Source organism: Semicossyphus pulcher, unplaced genomic scaffold (assembly GCF_022749685.1).
Source record: "Semicossyphus pulcher isolate SPU_LCO1_2020_fin unplaced genomic scaffold, fSemPul1.0.p SCAF_13, whole genome shotgun sequence".
Taxonomy (NCBI): Eukaryota; Metazoa; Chordata; class Actinopteri; order Labriformes; family Labridae; genus Semicossyphus; species Semicossyphus pulcher.
The window spans coordinates 23,981,383-24,004,600 of NW_027211637.1; the positions used below are offsets into that span (position 1 = coordinate 23,981,383).

The window sequence follows — 23,218 nt, forward strand, 5'->3', positions numbered from 1 at the left end:
AAACGGAAACATTTGACGTTTTGGGAAACACGCTTTTATCCTTTCTTGCAGACAGTAAGATAGCAAGATTGATGCTACTGCCTTCTCTGTAAGCTAAAGAACAAAGCTTGCATTGGCAGCTGGCTAACAAAGCTAAGCTAAAGACTGGCTCTATCAATCCATCCATCCATTATTATCTATACCGTTTATCCTGTTCCGGGTTGCTGGGGGGCTGGAGCTGATCCCAGCTGTCATTGGGCGAGAGGCGGGTACACCCTGGACTCGTCGCCGGTCAGTCACAGGGCTGACACACAGAGACACGCCCACATTCACACCTACGGGCAATTTCAGAGTCACCAATGAACCTAACGAGCATGTCTTTGGACTGTGGGAGGAAGCCGGAGTACCCGGAGGGAACCCACACATGCACGGGGAGAACATGCAGACTCCACACAGAAAGGCCCACTTCATCCGAACCAGGGTTTGAACTAGGAACCTTCTAGCTGTGAGGCGACAGTGTGTTCTAACCACTACACCACCAACACCTCTAAAGCTAACTAATTACATATTAGGCATTCACGATATGAGACGTGTGCAATTACATTGTTCAATATTGAACTAATGATATAAATAAACAAGTATTAAAGAGTGCATATTAGCTATAACTCCTAGTTTATTTGCTGTCTGCATGTTTGACACAGTCCCGGTGTTTGCAACACGTCCCCCCTGAATCCAAAATAAACACATACATTTATGTTTGTGCGACTCGAAGATGTTGGCGCAGATAATAAGTCCTCATTTGGATTCAACCGAGTGCAATGAATGTGTTTTCCAGTTTGTCATTAGTGGCTTCCTGAGGAAATGTGCCTGGCCTTCACAAACGCTATTGTGTGAGCCAAATTTAAATGATGTGGAAACCACACCTAACGCCCCAAAAGATCTCCTGTTTGTGCAGCGAGTACACAAGACAGGAAGTGTAAAAATAACAGATCAGTGTCACAGAGCCGGTTACGCAATCAGCTGCTTGTTGGGTTGGGATCAGTTGAACGACAAGCAGCCAAGACTGATAGCTCCTGAAGTTTAACCAGTCTTTGATTACTGGTACATTGATTGGTTTTAGCTTCTTAATGGGGAATGTTTTGGACCAAAAGCTTCAGCTATGAGTCGTATTATAAAATGTGTATGTGTATTTACATTTGCTTCACAGGCTAGCAGTCACTTTGCCCTTTTCCAGGCGCTACTTGTTCCAGTCCAGCCGTCCAGTCCGGCCATATTTTGAGCGTTTGTCACTGATCAGCACACATCTGTAATTTTATTGTTCCCTATAGGGGCGATTAGTTTTGTAGCAAAGGTTACATCCCACAACACGGCTGACACTAAGATGTTCTAGAAACAGTAAAATAACAGACGCAGGAAGAGTTCAAATCGATAAAATCACTAGAAGCAATGATGTCGTTGGAAAAGGAAACAGTAAAAGTGATTAATACGGCAATAAAAAAAAAAGAAAGAGAGGAATCCTGAGATTAAAATTCCCGAGAGTTCAGCTGAGCGTTCGCGCAGAGGGCGAATGAAACGAGCGTCCGCGCTTTGCTGTGTGCTCTGGCAGAGACGTGTTATTAAGGTCCTGCTGCTGTGACCTCCTGACACTCATTCAAATCACTCAGGGAGCGCTGCATTCGGCCTCGCCAGCTCGCCACATGCTGTGTAGTGACAGGGGTGGAGAGAGCCACTTAGAGGACAGAATGGCAGGTAGGAAATTGAATCACTTTGATTGACAAAATTATTGGCAGGTTGTAGGGTTAGAGCTGTGGGGGCACTTCTCAGCGGGGACAAAAAAATCAGGTCAAAATTATAACTATAAGTTGCAGGGTTTGTAAAGCTGCAGGAGCCACGATTGATGTCAAACTACTTCCTGTTTGCGCAACCTGCAGATGTTGGCAAAGATAATCGTTCCTCATTTGGATTCAACTGTTCGAAACTAATGTGTTTTCCAGTTCGTCATTGTTTGTTCCAAGAGGAACTGTGTCTGGCCTTCGCATATCCCATTTCATGAGCCAAATCTAAATGATGTGGAAACCACACCCACTTGGCGCACAACGCAGCGCTGTGCCAGTAGTGTTTGGAGCTCAAACTATGCTTCATGAAAGTGATGCACGATTATTTCCACCAATTACAGAGCCAGCGGGAAAGAGGTCCAAATATTTGAATCATGGCAGAGAAGCAGAGCCTTGCCTCTTTGAATTGAGAGAATTTACTTTGCATGCTTTCACCAAACCTTGGAAGAAAGGGGGAACAACAGCTGAGTTCCAGCAGCTGAGAGAGACACAGTACACAGACCTCCTTTAAACTGGGACTGTGGCTGTTTAAGACCGTCATACATCAACTTGTGCTGCTTAAATTTCTCGGGTAAGACGTGGGAGCTCTCATAATGCTCCTCTTCTTCCTTTATGTGTTCAGATATAATGTTACCTCTGAGTCTGTCAGCAGCAGTCAGCTCTCCTCCGCTTCCCTGTTTGTGAGAGGAACACAGAAAAGAAGTGAACGCTGGTGTTCTCATGATAAAAATTCCTCTTTATCCATTCAAGCGTGCCTCAACATTGAAACCCTCTTTGACAGGGTGGCAGAAACCGGAGGGATGCAGTATTCATGGCTTCTGTCTCCAGGAGCACAGATAAACCCGGGCTATACTTAGAAGCTCCATGTGTGATTCAAAATGTGTGATTCCTCGCAAATACGTCTTCTTTGCCCCCCTATTGTCACCACCGAGGGAGGTGCTCTCGGAGCGTTCGCGTCTGTGACAGAACTATCTCCCCTGCACACTTGGAAATGTGCTCGGCTCTGTTAGCCAGCTATTACTTGACTATTAGGGCGCCGCTCTCGGGGAGAGATTTATTGGATTGAGAGAGCGCTTTACATGGCAGCTGCCACAGTCTTCATTCAGGTGATTTCTGTGCTGCAGAAACAAGAAATGTTTCATTCCTGTGATCAAGCTTGAAAGAAACGTTCAGCTTTGTTGTTCCTTCAGACAAAGCGAACCAAATCATCACTTTGTTTTCGAACTCTGTAGGCAGAGATGTAATTAAAAGATGAAAGTGCCACATAAGAATGGTTGTTTACCTCTGAAACATTTCTAAAAAAACTCAGCCTTTAATTTGAAAATCAACTTATAATTCAGTCCATCCTTTTATTCTGGCTTCACAAGCCCTTCTCGTCTCCCCAATCCTTCATCTCTACATGCATGACAGCAGTTTATTGATCCGCAGAATACAAGTGTCACAGCATCATCTGGCTCAACTATCAATCAGTTCGATCGGCTGCATTCATTCTCACTTGGCTGAAAAAATGAAATGCCACATGTGGAGCAACTGTGAGGAGCTGTCCCGTCTTCATCGTCCATGTTATTGTTGAGTTAATAAAGTCCAGACCGGTGGATCTATACCAGGGCTTCTTTTTGACACATGATTCACAGCAAAGCAAATAAGCAATTTAACAATTGAAAACAGAATTTATCGCTTTTTTCAGCTTGTCGTGAGCTTAAAGAGGGGGTATTATGCTGTTTCACATTTTAAGACATATATATCATTTTACAATGTTGGATGTTCAAACTAAATGTGGGTGAAGTTTCAAATCTGTAGGTAAAAGTATGTTGGAGTAATCCCCAGGCTACTCAGCTCAGTCTGCAGGCTGCTGTGAATGCCAGGTTTCACACTGTTTTTTCTACACGCTGCACTTTGTGACGTCACAAAGTGCAGCTGCAGCTGGCCAATCAGAAGAAAGTGGGCTTGTAGGGGCGGGGTTTCTTAAAGAGACAGAGCTGACTGAGTCGTTTCAGGCAGAGGCTGAATGAGGGCCTGCACAGAGCAAAGTTTTTTTAACTGTAAATTACGCTAAGCTACTCCACAGGTATCGCAGATTGAAATATGAAGCTTGAAAGCTAGCATAATACCCCCCCTTTAAATTTTAAATAAAAGCACCCGGGGTGAATCTTCATACGTTCCACCTCTTAAGTGTGTCCCATTTGGCACATTTAGGACATTGTGATTCGAGGACTTGAACAAACCGACTCCTAAATAGCAAAGCTCAAAGGGTGCTTTTGTGTGTTCATGTTGCAAACTGTAGAGCGACATGAAAAATTAGTTCAAGCAAAGTGGGACACACACAAAGCCTCAGCCTGTGCCTCTTGTTCAATGCTTCACTGCCTCTCAAACAAACACTCCTTATCTCTCTCTCTCTCTCTCTAAAGAAAAAAATCGGTCTTGAATTAGAAAATAAAAGGAAACACCAGCGCTCCACCCAAGCAACTCCTCTACCAATAATTGCACATATGTGTTGGCGGATCCTTGAAGGACGCAGCCATGAATAATTCACATTGTGCATACATGCAGTGCAGAGGAGACATGGTTTGAAACTGCATATTGTGGAAAATTGCGTCATGCTGCACAGAATCTGAAGGCGTTTAAGTGCTGTGACGCTGAGTCCGAACAACAGCTCAATCCTGGGATTCATTTCTGTCAAACTGATCTGCAGAGGCAATAAAGGGGCTCCAGCTGGGACAGAGATATTACTTCAAACAGGGTATATTTTTATGATATGTGTCTTTGCAGGCAACCTGTATCGGTAGATTTGTTCATTTCTTGAAAAAAAAAAACACAATTGGGATTTTTTCAGTAAGAAAGGCGCCAGATGATTAGAGATGCGCAGCATAAAGAGAAAAGAAGAGCCTTGTGAATCTTTAATATCATTATTTTGCCTCCATGACCTCCTTAAAGACTTGTTTTGTTCCATCCTGCATTTTCACTGTTTGGCGTCTCCACAGAAATCTTGAATCATCTTCCCTGTTAGCCCAGGGCAGAAACACAGGCTGTTTGTTAATGGAATCTGCATTTTGCATGAAGAAAGTGTTAATGAGCGAATATGAATCGGCCCTAATATCCGCAGCGCTGGTGGAGCGAGCTAATGGACAGTGTCCTGGAGAGGGGGAAGAGGGTAATGGAGAAAAGTGGAATTAGCTTTAAGGTGGGTGTCTGATGTCTGCTGAAGAGATGAGGTGAATACAGATCGGCTCGTATGGAGAGTTACAATGCATGTAATGAAGCTTTGCTCACGCTCCCTTCTGTTTTACATTTCTTTCAAGCGCTCTCCATGCCCCCGCACCCTTGTGTTTTCGCCTTCATTACCTTGATTCTGACTCATCATACGAGGAGCGTTTCACACAGAATTAATGTGACACTGACTCAAAGCATGGTGTCATCTGCGTAACATCGGCCAGAAAGGTGGTTCTGTACTCTGAAAGAAATCTGTGTTGCATCTGAGATCTTTTCCTAGCACAGCGGTTTAGAAATTGTCAGGTGCAGGAGCGTTAAAGGTGTGAGATGAAAGGCAATTAAGGTATTAAGTTAGTTTCTGCCTCATTTCTGCAACTTGTACCAAATCCTGCAATCCTTCCCTGAGTCATAACTCATTGATATCTGAACACACAGACATGATGCACATATCTTTAGATTCAGTTTGACTTGCAGTTCCAAAGGATATCAATATTTCAGCTGTAAAGTTTGAATATAAATGAAAAAATACACAAAAAAAGATCAGCGAGAAAAAAGCGCTCCTTTTAGAACTACAGAACTTGCCTTACAAAAAATAACATTTTGAAGATCTCTTCAGTATCAAAGTAACCCAGTGATAGTTATCTGTTTATGCATGAGTGCATTACAAACAGAAGCTGCTATGAGCTAATTCGGCATACTTTTAATGCGGCCAAAGCATTATGGGAACTGTAGTTGCAAATCCAAGGGGATGATTATGTTTCAAGTCAAAGCAGCTACAAAATCTGATATGTATTCCCATCCATGTAATTTACGACTTGCATTTACATTACACCCATAAAGTGTCAATGACATGTATAAACATGGTAACAAGCTGCCCTAACATGCTGTAGATTGCGTTACATTTTCTCCTCCCACAATACATAGAGGTGTAAATAAACTGCATTATTCTCAGATACCAAAGCCAGTGAGTCACTGCTTCTGCAGCATCTAACGCTTCTGTCCTCGGCAATGAGGACAGGCTTTTTTCCCCCCAGTTCCTTTACTGTGTTAAAAAAAACAGCCACAGTCGTCAGTTTGACGCCAATAATACAAAGCGTCAGTTTCTCTTGTATCTCAGAAGAAAATGTCTTATATCACAGAAGCATTATACAGCGGCTTAAACAGTTTTCCTCTGATGGATTGCCGGAACAAAATGTAAAAATTACTGCAACACAGCTGTGCTCGGAGTCCTGAGAAGTTACCGCGACCATTTCTTCTCCTCTTCCTGACATGCAGGTGAACTTACGCAGCACCTGATCCTTACAATTTAGCACCACGTCATGGTTAAATAAGCACCGAGGGAAATATGCGTAACAAATCTGAAGCCACAAAAGCCATTTATGCATCCGAGCAGACCAGCAGACAGACACGCAGGCAGAGCAACACTCTCAGCACACTGGTCTTTATCTCCATTCTCCACTGCGATCATATTGGTCTTTTGGGTCTAAGTAGCTCCTCTGCTGAAGCGTAGCGCCCCAAACAGCGGTTCCACGTCGGATTAGGACGTCACTGTCAGACGGTCGCAGCTCCTCTCTGACAGACCTATTAGCAGGACGCATGTCAATGTGAGGCTTTGCGGAGAAGACAGGATGTAAAATCGAGAGGTGTGTCTGTGGCGCTTTTCAGAGTAAAGAGAGGACGAATAAAACATCAAAACATGACATAAAAAGTGAAGTAGCGCTTCACCTGTAGCCACAGTGTTTTCTATAAAGCTTTCACTGTTTTGTTCCCTTTCTTTACACCTTGTTTACTGCTTGGGTCAAGTGTTGAAGCTTCCTCTAGCATTCATTAAAATTCCAGCAGATAAGGACACACTTATCGACTATTTTATCGTTGGTGCTTGTGTGATTCCCGTCTCTAAAGACGGCTTTGATGCTGTGGATAGTAGCGAAAATGTTCCACAGTTACTGATTGTTGGCTGAGTTGCCTCAGACGCAGACTGAGCTTCCCTCTCTTTCAGCTTTGCTGGTGGCTGGCCAAACGCCAAAGGCTGGTTCAAATTTTAGATTCGCTGTCGGCCATCTTTGATCATTTGGCAGAGAAATGATTTGTGCTTTTCTAAACAGTTTCAGAGGCACTTCTTATCTGTCCCTTCAGTTTAGCGTTTTATCTTTTACTCGCTCTCCGATACTTCCCGAGAGCAACTCCCGAGTGGGCATTAAACTTTTCCATGCTTGTAAAAAATTTAAGTAAGTTGCACTCAATTAAAGCGTCAGAACAGAGTGTACGAGCGGCTGCTGAAACAGGACTTTACTTAACCCACCCACTTCATTTGCATTTGTTAGATGCCACCAGGTGCGCTTTAACCTGCTTCAAAGACGTTTATAGTTGAATATCTGATAATGTGGGAACACAATGTAAACACACAGATTTAAATGGAGATTATTGAACTTTAGTGAACGCCTCCCACTCACTGAACATAAATTCAAACAAAAAAAGCACAGCTGTCTCATGAATTCAAAAGTTGAGTCCATTAGAAAAACATAATTCCATCTTCGTGAAACTCTGAGGAGTAAAAAGCCTCCAGCTCTGTCAGCCATCAGTGTGGCAGTACAAACAGCAGCAGGGGACTGTGGTGGAGTGCAGAGGAAGCCTGAGCCTCCCCTCGTCACAGTGAGGGGAGACGGTTTCTGTGTGGATCCTGCAATTTCCCCTAACTCCCGCTCTCTGCAGACAGCTGATGTTTATCTGCTCTGCCCATCTGGGCCTCGTGACGAAACATCTGGTGGAGCTGCCGCTGTGCATGCAGTGTTTCGCAGAGTGATGACAGTGAAGGGGCCGCTGCTGTCCACCCCTTTAAAAAAAAAGATCTCCAGAGGCAGGACTTCATCTCTGAGGTGTCTCAAAACCTGACTCAATTACCAGAGTGTTGGCCGGCACTGACAACGGTGCATCGTTATTGAACTGTGGTTTTATGAGCTTGTAATCACAATGTTGAAGGATATGCTGGTTTGATATGAGAAGCAAATTCCCTGCCTGCAGCTCTTCTTGCTACTTTCAGGACTTACATGCAAAATAATCCAACAATATTATGAACGATGCCAAAAAAGATAAATGCAATTTTCAAATTAAAAAGCAATTTTCAGGTCATCAGTGCTGCAAATCTTTTCAAAGTAAAGCTCCGGAGAATCATTACAGTCCATACAACATGGACCATTTTCCTTCTGGTGAGGTGACGCTGGTAAAACAAAAAGCAGGTGTCGCGCCATCATCATTACCCATGCACCCCTTCGAGCATGTGCATCAGTCTCCCTTTCTTCTGTTTGTCTGTTTTACATTCCTTTACAAAGGGCCAGGCCTGCTAAGCCACACTCCCCTCCTCCGTCTCTTCTAGGCTTTCCCTCGCAGCGACCGGTAGGCCTTCATCCATTATGGATGCTGTGTTTTAGGGGGTTGATCTCTTCAGGATGGTATAAATATCTCCCTTTGGTTCCCAGCAGGGTGGGAGAGGCAGCACAAGAAAGGCTTCAGTGTAGTGTTAAAGCAGGGCCATCTTCACTCTTTGATTTTATGTCTCAAGTGAAAGAAAACAAAGATGGCGAACAAACGGAAAAGCTGTCTTTAATTCATGAGTCGGAGCAAACGTCTTAACACCACTTCACGGTATAACATGTAGCTCCCTATTAAAACGTCTGAAAACAACTGGACCTATGTTACATATTTGACTGAAATTGAACTGAAATATTCATTCAAGTAAAAGTAAAAAGTAGCTCACTTAAAAAGTACTCAAAGTTACTTAGTAACAAATGTATCCATGGTTACCGTACACATGCATCCTCTGCAAATGAAATTAAATGAAACTTTGCTATGTTCAAACCTGGGCATGTTTTGGTGTCAAAATGACGAGAGATGGACCTTTGTGAAAGAGTAAGATCCTTTGTTTAACCAGAGACAACAGTTATGTCTCTCTCTTCATAGCCACCAGACTCCATTGACAAAAACAGTAATTTTACCTCACAGAACACGGGAGTTGCTAATGGTCTACCACTACCACGTTTGGTTAGTTTGTTTGTGTTATTGTGTGCTGTATTAAAGGGTTCTTTCGGTTCCGAACCAGTGTGTGTCACGGCGTGTAACGAGGCAGCGGTAGATCAGCAAGTCCCGTGTTCTCCGGGGTAAAAATCCCGAATTTCCTCCCTGGGGATCAATAAAGGATTATCTTAAAAATGACTGTTTTGTTAATGGAGTCTGGTGGCTTTGAAGAGAGCGATCTAACGGCTGTTTCTGGCTCAACAAAAAACTTCCTTCAGCCTGTGTTAAAGGTGGTGTTTCCTCCGAACTCTCTTCTGTGCCATTCATGGTTCACTAACGCTATGCGTCGGGCCCGGCTTGTTGCAGCCCAGCTTTCCTTCTCCGCTTCGGACTCAGTGAAAATCAGCCGGCACCGCTGGTTTGTCGCGATGCTCGACACTTTAATCTTGATGTGATGCATTTGATTGGTGTCTGATCCATGTCAGTTTTTCTTTCTAGCTCGCAATATCCGTAGATAAATATTTTACTCAGTAACGGATGGAGCGATGTTAAAACCATAAGACATCCAAAGTTTTATTTAAGGAAGCGGTGTCGCCTCAGTTCCTGGGAAGCCCTGGAAACACCAGATGATACGTCAGAGAGCGAGGAAGGCAGCCTGTAAGCTGTCAGCTAATGTTCCTTGCAGCGTTTTTATTATTCATAATGACATAACAAAACATGAATAAAACTTTAAAACAGTACCTCGTCTGTGAGTGTGATTTCTGACTCATATCATACATTTTCATCATCAGTGGTTAACAACTCCCATAATCCCAAGCTATCTCAAGACGTCATCATCATACGTGTTTTATAACTTATGACTGGAGGAGCTCTGGCAGCAGAAAGAACATATGCTGTGAAATCCCTCAAATTATTGCAAATATCACGTCTCCACAGTGATGGGTTTGACAGCTGTGCGGTGCAGCCCAACTTTCTGATGCCATGCTAAGTTTATGCCCTTTGTGTCCTCTGTTACAGGCCACACAGCGGCAGGGGTTTGTATGTTAGCACACAAAAGCAGCGTGAAGTAAAGCCTGACAGATATGTGTGTGTGTGATGGTCAATTGAGAGAGAGAGAGAGAAAGAAAGAGCTGCAGGCCTCTCCAACTGTGTGCAGATCCACCGTTCTATTAGTCTGCCACTGAAGAGGAAGCCGGCCCACTGTTGAGAGAACACACACACAAAGAGAGAGAGAACAAGTACTGCTGTTGGTTTAAAGGGTAGTACAGACAACGACGGCGGAGATACGCAAAGAGCAGACGTGTTCACACTCACAGAATATTGTATCTTTGATTATCAGAATCCTGTGCTGTTAATTTAGCGTCATATTCCATAACCTTTTGCTGGAACACTCTGGGGAGGCTCTACATGAGCAGAGCAGTGTGAGGTTATGAAGTCTGTGGAGCGGTGCCAAGCAGCAGCGAATCAGTCATGCTCAAGGCACATAGAAATAATTCATCGCTGTGCTCTGAAAGCAGTGGAGGCATGGGTGCAACACAGACCAGATTTCCAGCACAGAGAGCTGGGTGCAGGTATTATTCTGCTTTGAATTGTAAGGATGCGCAAACTAGATCGGAAACCCCGACTGTCTAATTAATGCAAATGTGCTGTGCAGTTTGGAACATAATGTTAGTTAAATGATGTAAGGCATGACGTAGGAGCTTGTCTCCCATCTGCTGACTGAAGCAGGACTATGGCGTTTAATTAGTGTCAAAACTCGCGAGCGCACAGGACAGTAACCGCAAGCATAAAACTGATCTGATCGGACATCGCACCTGCTCAACACGCGCGATCGGTTGCAGAATCTACGCTCGCTCGACAAAACTTTTGACACTTTGGGGGAGGGGATTAAGCGGACAGTGGCTGATGCCTCCGCTCATTTGATTGGACTATGACCCTTGATTGGCTGTTTAGTTTGACCAATCCGGTGGTTAAGACACACTTCCACATTAAACTGTTTCCAGGTCTAAGCCGCAACATCTCCTATTTACAATATGCTGCAGTGCTGATCAGTTTTACGGTTACTGTTTTGTGCGCTCGTATCATGAGCGCGCGAGTTTTGACACTAATTAAACGCCATTCAGGACTCTGTGAGTGACTGTTGGAGACTAATGCAAGTCAAACCCTCTGCATAAACACACAGAGAAGTCTACTGATGAGCAGATCAATGCGAAAAAAAAGTTGGTGTTTTTGTTAGTGCCTAACTCTTCTCCTCTCTTTCTGCAGGAGCCTGCTGTGGAGCCCACCTGGTCCTCTCGGATTTTCTGCCCGCATGAAGCACCACAAGGAGCGCTAAATGCACCCGAGTGCTTCTGGGGAAGCAGAGAAGAGAGGCCAACACCTTTGATCTTGCCCTGTTAGAAATTTTGTGGACCCCTGTCTCGGCTCGACCTACGCCGTTTAGTTCCTGCGTGTAGCTACTACTCAACACTTGTGCTGAAACACAAAGCAGGAGGAAGAAAGAACAACAGACAGAGCGAGCGAGGCTGCATAATTAGCATTGCTGAGTTTGTGTCAGAGCTGGAAACCATGAGAAGAGACTTCTGAAGACGACTGTGCTCTGAAAACTCACCTCCGGGACATTTGCATGTGCGTGTGCGTATATGTGTGCACACCTCTTTCACTTTCAAAGGACTTGAATTCGTGCTTGGATGCAGATTTAGCTTTGCATTATGACTCTACGAGGAGGCTTTGAGAGAGCCTGGATTGGCTGCCACAGAGGTGTCTGCCGCTGGCTGTTGCTGCTGGCTTGTTATTTCTTGATCTCCTCTGCAGCCAAACCCAAAATGCCAGGCCACACGCACCTCAATTCAATACGCATCGATGGGGACATTTCTCTGGGTGGGCTGTTCCCGGTGCACGCGAGGGGGAACGATGGCAAAGCCTGCGGGGAGCTGAAGAAGGAGAAAGGGATCCATAGGCTGGAGGCCATGTTATTTGCCCTGGATCGTATCAATAATGACAACGAGCTGCTGCCCAATATCACTCTGGGGGCGCGGATCCTGGACACCTGCTCCCGGGACACTCATGCTCTGGAGCAGTCGCTGACATTTGTTCAGGCGCTGATTGAGAAAGACTCAACCGATGTCAAGTGTCTCAGCGGAGGTCCGCCCATCATCACTAAGCCTGAGAGAGTGGTGGGAGTGATTGGTGCGTCTGCCAGCTCCGTGTCAATCATGGTAGCCAACATCCTGCGCCTGTTCAAGGTCAGTTTCTCCCACAGCATCTGCTTCTAACTTTACTTTCTCTTCAGCTATTTTCTGCCCCTGGTTGCGAGCATGAGTTTATTAAAGGACTCCCAGCAGCAACGTTTTTTGGAGATTGAACTTAAAGTTAAAACTTGAAATCGCACACCACATTGTAAGCTAAGTTTATGGACACAAAAGAACATACACTTAGTTTCAGTGGGCTTTTCCAACTCTGAGTTCTTGCAGCCTTTCCTTTGACCTTTTTATTTTCCTCAGAAGCTTAAATCACATTACACTCAGACATTTTTTCCCACTGTCCACAGTACCAGGCGCTGATCATTACACCATAATTCTCCTCACTAATGACACTAATTTGCCAAGAGTCCTTAATGTTGCCTTCATCTAATTAATTCTGGGAAGCCATGCATGGTACCACGAGCCCATTGCACTGCTATTGAATATAGCGCATTAAACGAGCGTCTGCATTGTGTCTCATCAGATGCAAAAATAATGTGCGAATAAGAGCAAAACATAAACAACACATGACTGGAATACCTGCTCAGTGCTGTCAAACCAAACTACAGGCCACAACCAGACTAATGAGCATAAGAAGGCATAAAGACTTTTTGCTATGATATCCCAATATTCATGCCGGACTAGCTGCAATAAGAAGGCAGTGGTTATTTATCCTAACTCTTGCTCTATGAACACAGGTGAGGGATGTTTACGGCACAACTGATTGACGTGTAGGTTTGATCCCAGTCAATAAGATGAATCATTATTATTAACCCTATGGGAGCTGAGCAAAATATTATAATTGCCTTATTTTCCCTGCTCGTCATCCATTTAGTTTAGCGAGACGTGAAGTGGCAGAGAAAATAGAGCCTCCGTTAATGTTCGAACAGCACAAAATAAGTAGTAATTCATCCTTTCAAAGGGCCCTATAGAAGACGAGGCCTAAATCACCTGCTGCGACATTGATTGAACAACGTCTCACCTGTCCGCCACCATTCTGTGGCTTACCGGCCTCCCACAAGAGGGCAAAGGGGTGAATAGTACAATCCCTCACGTCACACACCTGATTGACAAAGTCAAGTCAGCCAGAATAAGTGCTGCACTCCTCCATCTTTGCTGCTATTTTAGAAAGTGGTGGATAAGCTTCCTGACATAAAGCCATCACAAGCACTACAACTCAACAAGTCTTTTCTAGTGTCACGAACAAACCTGTCACACAACTATCACCTACAGGAGAATGCACAATTCTTCTTATCCATACCACTGAGCCAAAAGAAGGCTGGTGACATGTCTCACACAGCAACTGACTCAGTGCTCAACACTGTGGAAGCCAGCACAACACTGCGTGCAGTCTATGCCACATGACAACATCCCCCACTCCGCGCACGACTGTGTTTTATATATGCAGCAAGTCAGTGGGAGGCCAACAACGACAGCTAATCCACTATCAGTCTTTCTGCTGAAACAGAGGATTGGATTTTCTAAGTAAAGTAATTTTGTGCCACTATTTGTCAGTGTTGTGAACAAGTCATCTTTGCTCAAGTCCCAAGCAAGTCTCGAGTCATTCTTTTTTGGGCAAGTCAAGTCAAGTCCTTAGTTAAGGCAAGTCTAGTCCCGAGTCAGGTCCCTTTTTTTTCCACCCAAGATCCAGCACTCTTACCTGTAGTATCCGGTCTTTATAAAGAGAAAAGACAAGGTGTTAGTAGCCCGTCTAATATTGATAATATTGGCCAATTTATATAACCTGTTCCAAAAGTATGACAATGAATTGTATCTGTGTTATCTCGGCACAGACGCAGCCATGATGATGGTCTGCTCTGAGACCGTACTGAGTAGTAACGAGTACGACTGATGAGGCTTCTCTTTGGGGGCTTTGATGTTGCGTGTTGCCATAGCGAGGAGTTTGACTGACAGCTAGCCATCCAATCATGACATTGAGCTGCGTACATACTTGATAGTTAGAAACTTGACAACATTGAATTTTATCATTTTATATTTAACAGCTAACATTCAAACTTATGAACACACTCAAGTCATCCGAGTCATCATGCTAAAGTCAAGTCGAGTCTCAAGTCATTTATTTTTTGTTAAGTTGCAAGTCATCAAAACAGTGACTCGAGTCCACATCTCTGCCAGTTGTGTCCAAAACATGTATTCGTCTCTGAGGCTTGACTCGGCATGTCCATGTTTTATTTTTGGAAGCAGACCATATTGAGACGGCGTTAAGTTTAGATGTTTGATGTCAGGAGGATGGCAGGTCGCCAAAGAAGGATTGTCTTTTGGCAAAGAAAGTAAGTGTGCAACCTGTTGGTGAAAAGAAGTAGGATAAGACCTAAAAATAAGCCACACAAGAGAATAAGTCTCACAAGGTATATAAAGGAGGAAGGGTTTAACTCAGATTCTTTGTCTGTGTTTATGAACCTGCATTTTGCTGCATGTTACAGTGAATCTAAAGCACCAGACTCGGCCTGCCTTTGTTTCTTATTTAGTTTTTTAAAGTTGCGTTGTAGTCATCAGAAATTAAGCATTCTGGGAGGTCTGAGCATCTACCTGCCAATCTGAAGAGTTGTTCCTCGACAAGAGACAGAAGCACAGCTCAGAGAGTCTTGACACCTGTGAGCTTCTTCTTCTCCGCACAGAGCACGGGGAGAGAGAAGTACATCACCAAAAAAAGAGAGATAAACCACTCCGTCAATGCCACATAACCACCCTGCACAAGACGGGGCGAAGAGTTCACATACACACCTCCTGACACAGTTGAGCATGTATTCCAAGAGGCCCAAAGAAAAGGAATGACTTCCAAACCTTTGCGTTTGCACAACTCTGTAACCCCAAATGTTCAACCAAACAAGGCCGTCTGACTTGTTGTGGAGGCCTCATAAATCACCGGAGGAGGGCGTGTCCTCTCACACTCGGCTTGTGAGGCATCTTCACGCAGCTAACTGGCAAGCCATGGTTTGGGCTGGATCTTGCCAATGTGTTGTGTATCCCAAATATTGTGCCAAATCCTGCTGCGTGAACAAAATATTTCAATATTCACCTTTTCTTCTCTAAAGGGCATCGAGTGGGTCCATCCAAAACAGGATGTTCTTTGCTCTAGTGTTAGAATCTGACCTTAGATGGACTGAAGAAGTGCACAAAGTATTCACTCCCTGGCGTGAGATTAGAGCCAGCAGGAATCTGTTTTTGATGGACGATGGCCTTGAAGGTATCTGACCGTTGGGCTTGAACAGCCTCATTGTCAGGGTTTGAGCACGATGGGCAAATCCCACCGAAGAACACGGGAGACACCACATTTCAAGGCATGGTTACTAAAAGAAATCGCAGGAAACTCAAGAGCCTGTGCCTCAGTTTCTTCACATATTGTCGGAAGTTCTCTTGGACGATCACGCGAGCATCAAATTGGCCCGCGCCGTCTCCAGGGACGATCCTAGAATCTCCGGTCCGTCCTTGACTAAATGCAAGCACTTGGAGGTATTGGAAGCAGCCATTAACTGAGCATGTTCTGCATATCACAGTAGAATAACCATGTGCTGCTCCTGTCTGAAACTCTGCATCAGCAGCGGGATCAGAGGGAAGAAGGGTTGAAGCATAGAAGAGGCTTTTAGGCAATACAGTATGTGCAAATGCATCCACTTACATTGGTGGGTTGTCGTTGGCTTATCAGGTTCAGAGTCTATATTTAGCTTCAGTCAGGATCAAGAAGTCTGAGGAAGAAACATTTGGGTTTATTTTGGAGCACCAATGTGGCATGACGTGACATCACAGTACACTCAGGATAGGACGCAGAGGGTTACAGGCAGGTTGGTCATAAGGGTGTAACTCTGAACACTTCACTACGGTTTCTTCAGTATGAATATGCTACACTGTGCAGCATTGAGTTGTTCAACTTCCTGAAGTCTTACGACTTTTGCAACCACTTTTCTGAGAAAATAAACTCGACTTTGATCCACCCTGTCTGAAAAACAGAATGTGTCGCTGAATTGGAAATGTTGAATATCACTCAGAGTGGCTTTCTGCTGGCTTGTTTACTTAAATTCTGTCCTTGTTCAATGTTGGATTTCAGATTATTACACTAGAATGCAAAGCAGATTGAATTAATTGCAAATGAAAAGCAAAACCAGTCACAGCAGTGGTCGCTGCCTTTTTTTAAAACATCATTATTTGGATGTTTATTCCTAAAGTAAACCAGATAAACATAGCGACCTGGGAAGCTTGAAAGCCTTAAATCAACTTATCATCTGTATTATACTCGACAGGCAGAACAGTTTTTCATGAATCACACTGCTCGGAACAAGAACTGTAGAAATGGGATTTGTATGGGGCCTGGAAGTGGCCCCAGGTGTAGAACAAGACTGACTTTGATATTTCTAATAACATTAATAGTACACCGGGTCACCAGATGATACTGAATATGCATGATGTAAACCCTGTGGTTGTATTTCAATTTATTGCAGTGAACCAGATGCATATCGCCCCTTGTTGTCATGGTTAATCTGTGGCCTGGTTTCTGTAATTTTCTCTTCAGGATTTAATCGTCATGCGAGCATTTTCAATAAGGTAAACAAGTTGAGAAAATGTTCCCACTGTGCTTAATTTAGCTCATCATCTCTTCCATCCAACATGCCCTGTTTTACACTGTTGCATAACGTTTTAATGCACTCGATTGCATTGTTTGATTTAGTCTACTTAGCCTGATCATTTGTTGGATAAGGTGATTTGAGGAGGAGTGGGGCTCAAGAATAACATCCACATTATGGGTTAAGTTTTAATTTAGATAAAAAACCTTTGTGTGTTTTACAGTGACGATGCATTATCACTGCTAGAAAACAAGAACATAGATATTTAATGTGTTAACCCTGACACGAGAGTATTTTCTCTCTGCTCTGGTTGAAATAAAAGATCTCCCGTTGAGTTGGGAGTAAAGTAATTATTGTTTCCTGCAGTTGTCCAAAGGCATTGTGGGAAATGAAGGTAATACTCAAAGGAGGAATCCTCAAAATAAAGTAACACATGGAACAGAGATGACACATTAATGATATATAACAAAGTAAGAATGCCCTGGGGCCGATTACTCCTTCAAACAGACTCTTTCAGTGTGGCCTTTTTTGAAACCGACACTATTTGAATTTCAGAGAGAAAAAAGTCAGGAAGAACCACGAGAAACCACTCTGCTGCAATTAAACCCGCTCCTCTGTTCTCGCCCGAGTTGCCGTAAGGTAAAGCTATGAGGTAAAGCTAAGGTTGTACTCCCACCCGACACGGCTCGGCAGGTTCCCGCTCTTTTCTCCATCATTAAAGTCACATAAAACCATAAGCAGGACTCCCTCGAGTGACGGCGAGGGTTTCACCGCTCACCGCTTCCCTCTAATGACTTCAAAACACTCGGCTTCTTTCAACCGGTTTCTTCTCTCCGTCTGAACCGCTGGGTTGAAACAGGCGAGTGAGCCTCTATGCGTTTAACACAGATAATCAGGCTTAAGCTCGATTGGTTTGTTGCCGTTCCACGTCTGAATTTCCTCACGCTGCATTTATTTTTAGACTCGCTTCGTCAAATATTCATCTTTAATTGATGATTTTGAATGTACAAAGGGCACACGCATGAAAGTGTAAAACCAGTATGTTTCAGAACTGATGCTGCTGAAGCTGGAGTTTGTTTCCTGACTGTAATTGGTTGGCCATTGTTTCTCAGCGCCGTACTTTTGGGCTTTTCCTCCTCACAGTCTTAGAGTGGCTGAGGAATGAAGTGTTTGCTCAGCACTTCAGAGAAGGCAGGATTCCGTCCCCATGGTGTGCCATGAATATTTCACTATATTGTTACGTAATTTACGCCCAGGGATCAGGGGTTGAAAGCTCCCTCTCCGCATCCCCTCATCACTGGGTCCGGCTCTCGGTTTGCTCTCATCAGTTGGGTCTTTATACTGCTGTATAAGCAGGAGGATGGTGCACCAGAACTCGAGGTAATTAGCAGTTGGTTGCTTATGATACTCAAGACGGACTGAGTGTAATTAAAGCCTCGGGCTTTTGATTGTGCCTCTTATTCATCATTTGAGGGATACTGCCGCAGCAGTCACAAACTGCACGAGCACACACTGTGTTTCAGGTATGGAAGCTGACTTGCTGAGACGATCATAGGCTCTCAGACTAAGAGAGGGGCGGGGGGCTCAGGCAGCTTCCACACAGCAGCTCTCTAAATTAGGAACAAGCAGGCACAGTGAGTCTGCAGACTAAGTCTTTACTGAGGGAGGAGAGAACTTGGAAGTACAGAGGCAGACTGAGGGTGGTAAGTAGGTGTACTCTGAGCAGAAAGAAGAGGGTTAACTATGGTCCGTCTGTGAAGAAGAGACCCTGCATCCGCCTCTCTCTTCCCTCATTAGAGACAGAGGCAGAGGCCCTCAGGCACAGTGCCTCACTCCCCCTCAGCATCTCACCGTGTTCAGACAGGGCTCTTATTGGATTAACCCGTCAGCCCACAGTGAAGATACACTCAGAGCTTCAGAGAGATATCAGAAATACGCGCACATCTGCTTTTTACATTCACTTTGAGTGATTAATGTACTCATCCAGCCGTGAGGGACAATATCACATTTCCTTTGTGATCTGAAATAGGAAATATGTCAACTGTTGCTAAGGAGATATAGATGTGCTGATTGTGTGTGACATATACTGAATACCCAACAGCAACAAGAAACAATGACAAATGTGCTGAGATGCTGAAAGTAGAGCCCGACCGATGATGGATTCTTTAAGACAGATTTCCGATGTAGAGGCCGATATTGGAGCTGGAATGAAAATAGACCCTTTATACAAAGATTGTGCACCAATTATGTGTTGATATAACTACACACAGGTCTCAGATTTCTGCTTTCTAAAACCAATAACTTCATTGAAGAATATTTCCAAAAAGTTGTGATATTAGTGCATGGTGCAATAAATAATTACCGATATATCTGTAAATGCCCGATATCAGCCCGATAATATCTGCCAACCAAATGAGTGGTTGGGTTAACTGCATTAATCAGTTACAGCTAAGCAGTTACTATTAAACATCTTGAAGACACAGAGGAACATAAGCTTTCATTTGAAGCCGTGTTTCCTGGTTAAGCTCTCCTTTAAGCTCAGTTTTGTTCTCCACCAACTCCTGAGGAAAATATCTGACTCTTTAGCTGCTAAATGCTCCACTACATGCACCAGATAGTTGCTAAACTCTGCTGTTAGAAGGCATTTTTGCTGAAAATAGCTGCATGCTTGGAATGAGGTTGATGAGAGTGAAAAAGATTTGATACAAATGTAAGAGTTGGGGGCTTTAAAACCAAAACACTGAGCTAAAAGATGCTAAAAGGGCTTCATAAAAGTTGGGAAATCTGTAAGTAATTCCGTGTTTGTCACGACACTCAGGCTATCTCACATTAGAAAGTAATTTGAACCCTTTCGCACATAAAAATAGCGATAAGTGCAGTTTTAAACTCTGTATGATGTGTTCGCATTTAATAGATATTTGGACCCCATCACAAGTCTGATAGCCATATAATAGCAAAGGTTTAATGAGCTGACCTTTGAAGACGTTAGAGTGTGGTAAGAGGTCCACTGACTCATAATAACACCAATATAAGGAAGGCACTCTTTATAGTAATTGCTGTGTTCAATAGGACATACATTCCTCACAGTGCAGCGCAGCTACATGCCACGTTCTGACCTGTTAGTGCTCCATCACACCTGGACAGTGCTCCCAAGGTGCAGCCCCGTCACCTTCACACAGCATCAGCACCCTGGAACTGGGTGGTAATTGAGGAGAGAAGGGTCTGGACAGGAGAATTGACTCCGAGCAAGCTTACCCCCATCCTGTGTAAGTGTAATTTGGTGCACACTACACGCTACATTAGTTCATTCACGCAGCCCATTCCCTGAAAGTCAACCACCCATAGCCGGCAAATCCCGTGCACTCCTTGAAATCCCCACACAAGGAAAGTCCATCCAGTATGATAAAAACAGGGAAGCCAATCAAATAAACGCTTTAAAAACAAGCAGCAGGGAATTGTTTTCAATGCGTTTTCAGGCTAGTGGGCTTCCATGGTTTTATCTGTGCCTGCAACTTGACTTTAACCACTGAGCAGACCAAATCCATGAAGCTGTGTTTCTATATCCCAGATTGTCAACGCCCCCCCCACCTACCATGCTCTGGTTACAGAGGAGCAGCTCCTTTGGTTCGGGATTAGTTCTGCCTCAACTCACTTTTTTCCCACCCAAGCCTGAGCGGTCAATTCTCAGGACGGTGATGAGTGAAGGCTGCCCAGAACCTTGCCTTTTCTTTCTTCTTGGCACTATTTTATCCTCTTTCTCCTGCCGTTTTGTAAATCCCTCTGCAGGCAATCCCAACCGCTGCTGGTAATCACCAAGCGCAGGGACAAAAAAACCCTATTGTGTGGATGTCTCCTCCTGTGCCGTCTTTTTCTTGATATGTTAGCTTTCACTCAAATTAATTTCCAGCATTTAATTAGTATGCACAAGCAGGAAGGGAAACGTCTTTCTTTTTTCTAAAATGTATGATTTCATTCTGCTGTGAATTTGTCAAAGTCAAGAAGGGCAAGGAAGAGAGCGCCATAAACACAGACAGGGTTTCTTATGTTCTCTGTGTCGGAGCTGTCACCACACGCCAGTCTCCAGCATTTAGATGTGCAACGAGTTCCCGGCTCTGACTTTTTGAACAAAAGTTAAAAGACAAACAAAGAGTCACATCTTCAGAGGAGAATCCAACGAATAGAGCACAGCCTAGTTTCCTTGAGAAGAGCGTGGGATTAAAGGCTCGGAGCTGTCTCACCTGCATAATCTCACTATCAACCCACCCATCCATCACTGTCCTGCTGTGTGAGGCTTAAAATTTACTCAGTCTTAAACAAAGACTCGGTGCCACAAGGAAGAGAAAACAGTACAGAAAGAGGAGCTCAAACAGATTTTAAATAAGAGGTAATCAATGGCGCTTTGACAGCTTCCATATCGATCGTGGCAGAGTGATTTTTGCTTTTTCCTCAACTTGAGTGACACTGTCAGCTGGGGAAAAATGACTGATGAACCGAGAGCTCAGTTATTCATTAATTTGAGCACAGCAGTTTCATGTGCTCTGTTCTGGACTAGTAAATATAAAACATTACGAGCAGGGAAAGGTCGATGTAATAAAGATTTCATACGGACCACTGTTAGCCGGAGATCTCACGGGGACTGTTCTGACAGCCTGACGCCAGCCGATATCCTCAGCCTACCCTGCAGCGGGGACACAAAGAGAAAAAGTTTGGCCGCCTTCAGGGTAAGCAGCTTGGACATCATCCAGCCTTCCAGCACATGAGACAACATGGAGGCTCCCATGAGTCACTGCTGTGTCACACAAAGGGACTCGCTCTCTGGTCAGAGGCGGCTGGGATTTACCATCAAAACAGAACATTCAAGCTACGACTGGGAAAGAAATGGGGGCAAAGTTGATTTTATATATTCACCATTGTCCATGCAGTGTTTTCTACACTTCTACAGCCGTGCCAACGAGCCAATCATTTCCACTAAACACCAGCTGGGGCTGATGGAATAAGGGTTATTGCAACACCAATACCAGTATCAGTTTCAGCATCCGATACAGCCTAAAATATTGGTATCAGGCATGCACCAAGCCGATACCATAATTTTTCATCATCTGGTTTTCTGTAAAATATCATTATAACACCAAACAACAACAGTGTGTTGCTAGCAGAGAGTGTCATGTTAGCAAAGCTAGCAGAGTGTCACTAATCAGTGTGTCACCAATAATCTGTATTTCTTTGGCACTGGTTTCAGAGAGGGGCTGCAGTGGTTAGCGCTGGTGCCTCACAGCTGGAAGGAGGGCAGCCTGGTTCAAAAGAAGTGGGCCTTTCTGTGTGGAGTTTGCATGTTCTCCCCGTGCATGCGTGGGTTCCCTCCGGGTACTCTGGCTTCCTCCCGCAGTCCAAAGACATGCTCGTTAGGTTCATTGGTGACTCTAAAATGTGTCCGTAGGTGTGGGTGTGAGCGTCAAAGGTTCTCTGTCTCTGTGTGTCAGCCCTGTGATTGACTGGCGATCAGTCCAGGTGTAACCCCGCCTCTCGCTCAATGACAGCTGGGATAGGCTCCAGCCCCCCTGTGACCCTGACCAGGATAAGCGGTATAGATAATGGATGAATGGATGGTTTCAGAGAGGTATCTGATATCAGCCAATACCCAAGTCTAGGTATTCTTATTACGATCAGGAGGGAAGTTATTTTGTATAGTTTTGCAAGTATTCAGTCATTAAGCAACATATTGGTTAGATGGCATTAGAGGAAATGATAAGGGGTCACCAGTGTTGTTAAATTTCATCTCATGGGGAACAGAAATTTTGTACCAAATGTCACTGAAATCCATCGAGTGGTTGTCAAAATATTTCACTGAAAACCAAGAAATGTCAATCTCATGGTGGCATACTGGCAGCCGTGAATATCAGTGTAAGATTTTGTCAGTCGGTTGGATTGATTGGCACTAATTAAGATGGATTTTTAATTGGAGAAGTGAAACGTTAGCCTTGCTGGTGACTCCAGAGGAAAAGTGTAGCATTCATCCTCTGGGGAAACCAAACGTCTGGCCCATTCATAAAATAGCTGTTGAGATATTTCAGTCTGGAGGTACTTCAAACCCACCGACAGGCTCGTGGTCATGTACAGACGCTGCTAATGGACATTAAAATGAGCTTTTAGTGGTGCTTTATAAGAATGTAATCTGTGCTCTTATTTAACAAGTATGAACTTTGTGAAATGAAAGAGCTGTAAAACCCTAATTCCCCAAAAATTCTATTAGTGTGCACCAGGAAGGTCTAATGAGGACAGCGCTGGTGTCATGAAATGGAATTCATTTCCAGCTTAATTCAATTGATTAACTTGGCAGAGATCACTAAAATTGATTAACCCA

At 44.1% G+C, this 23,218-nt stretch overlaps 1 protein-coding gene across 1 annotated transcript in view; it reads left to right on the forward strand.

Annotated features, from left to right (window-relative positions):
- The first annotated feature begins 11,746 nt into the window (after nucleotides 1-11,746).
- Nucleotides 11,747-23,218, forward strand: part of LOC138589521 (metabotropic glutamate receptor 4-like) — a 140,935-nt gene continuing 129,463 nt past the window's right edge. Inside the window, exon 1 of the mRNA XM_069659841.1 lies at nucleotides 11,747-12,280. Coding sequence (XP_069515942.1) covers nucleotides 11,747-12,280 — 534 coding nt within the window. The remainder of the gene's footprint in view (nucleotides 12,281-23,218) is intronic.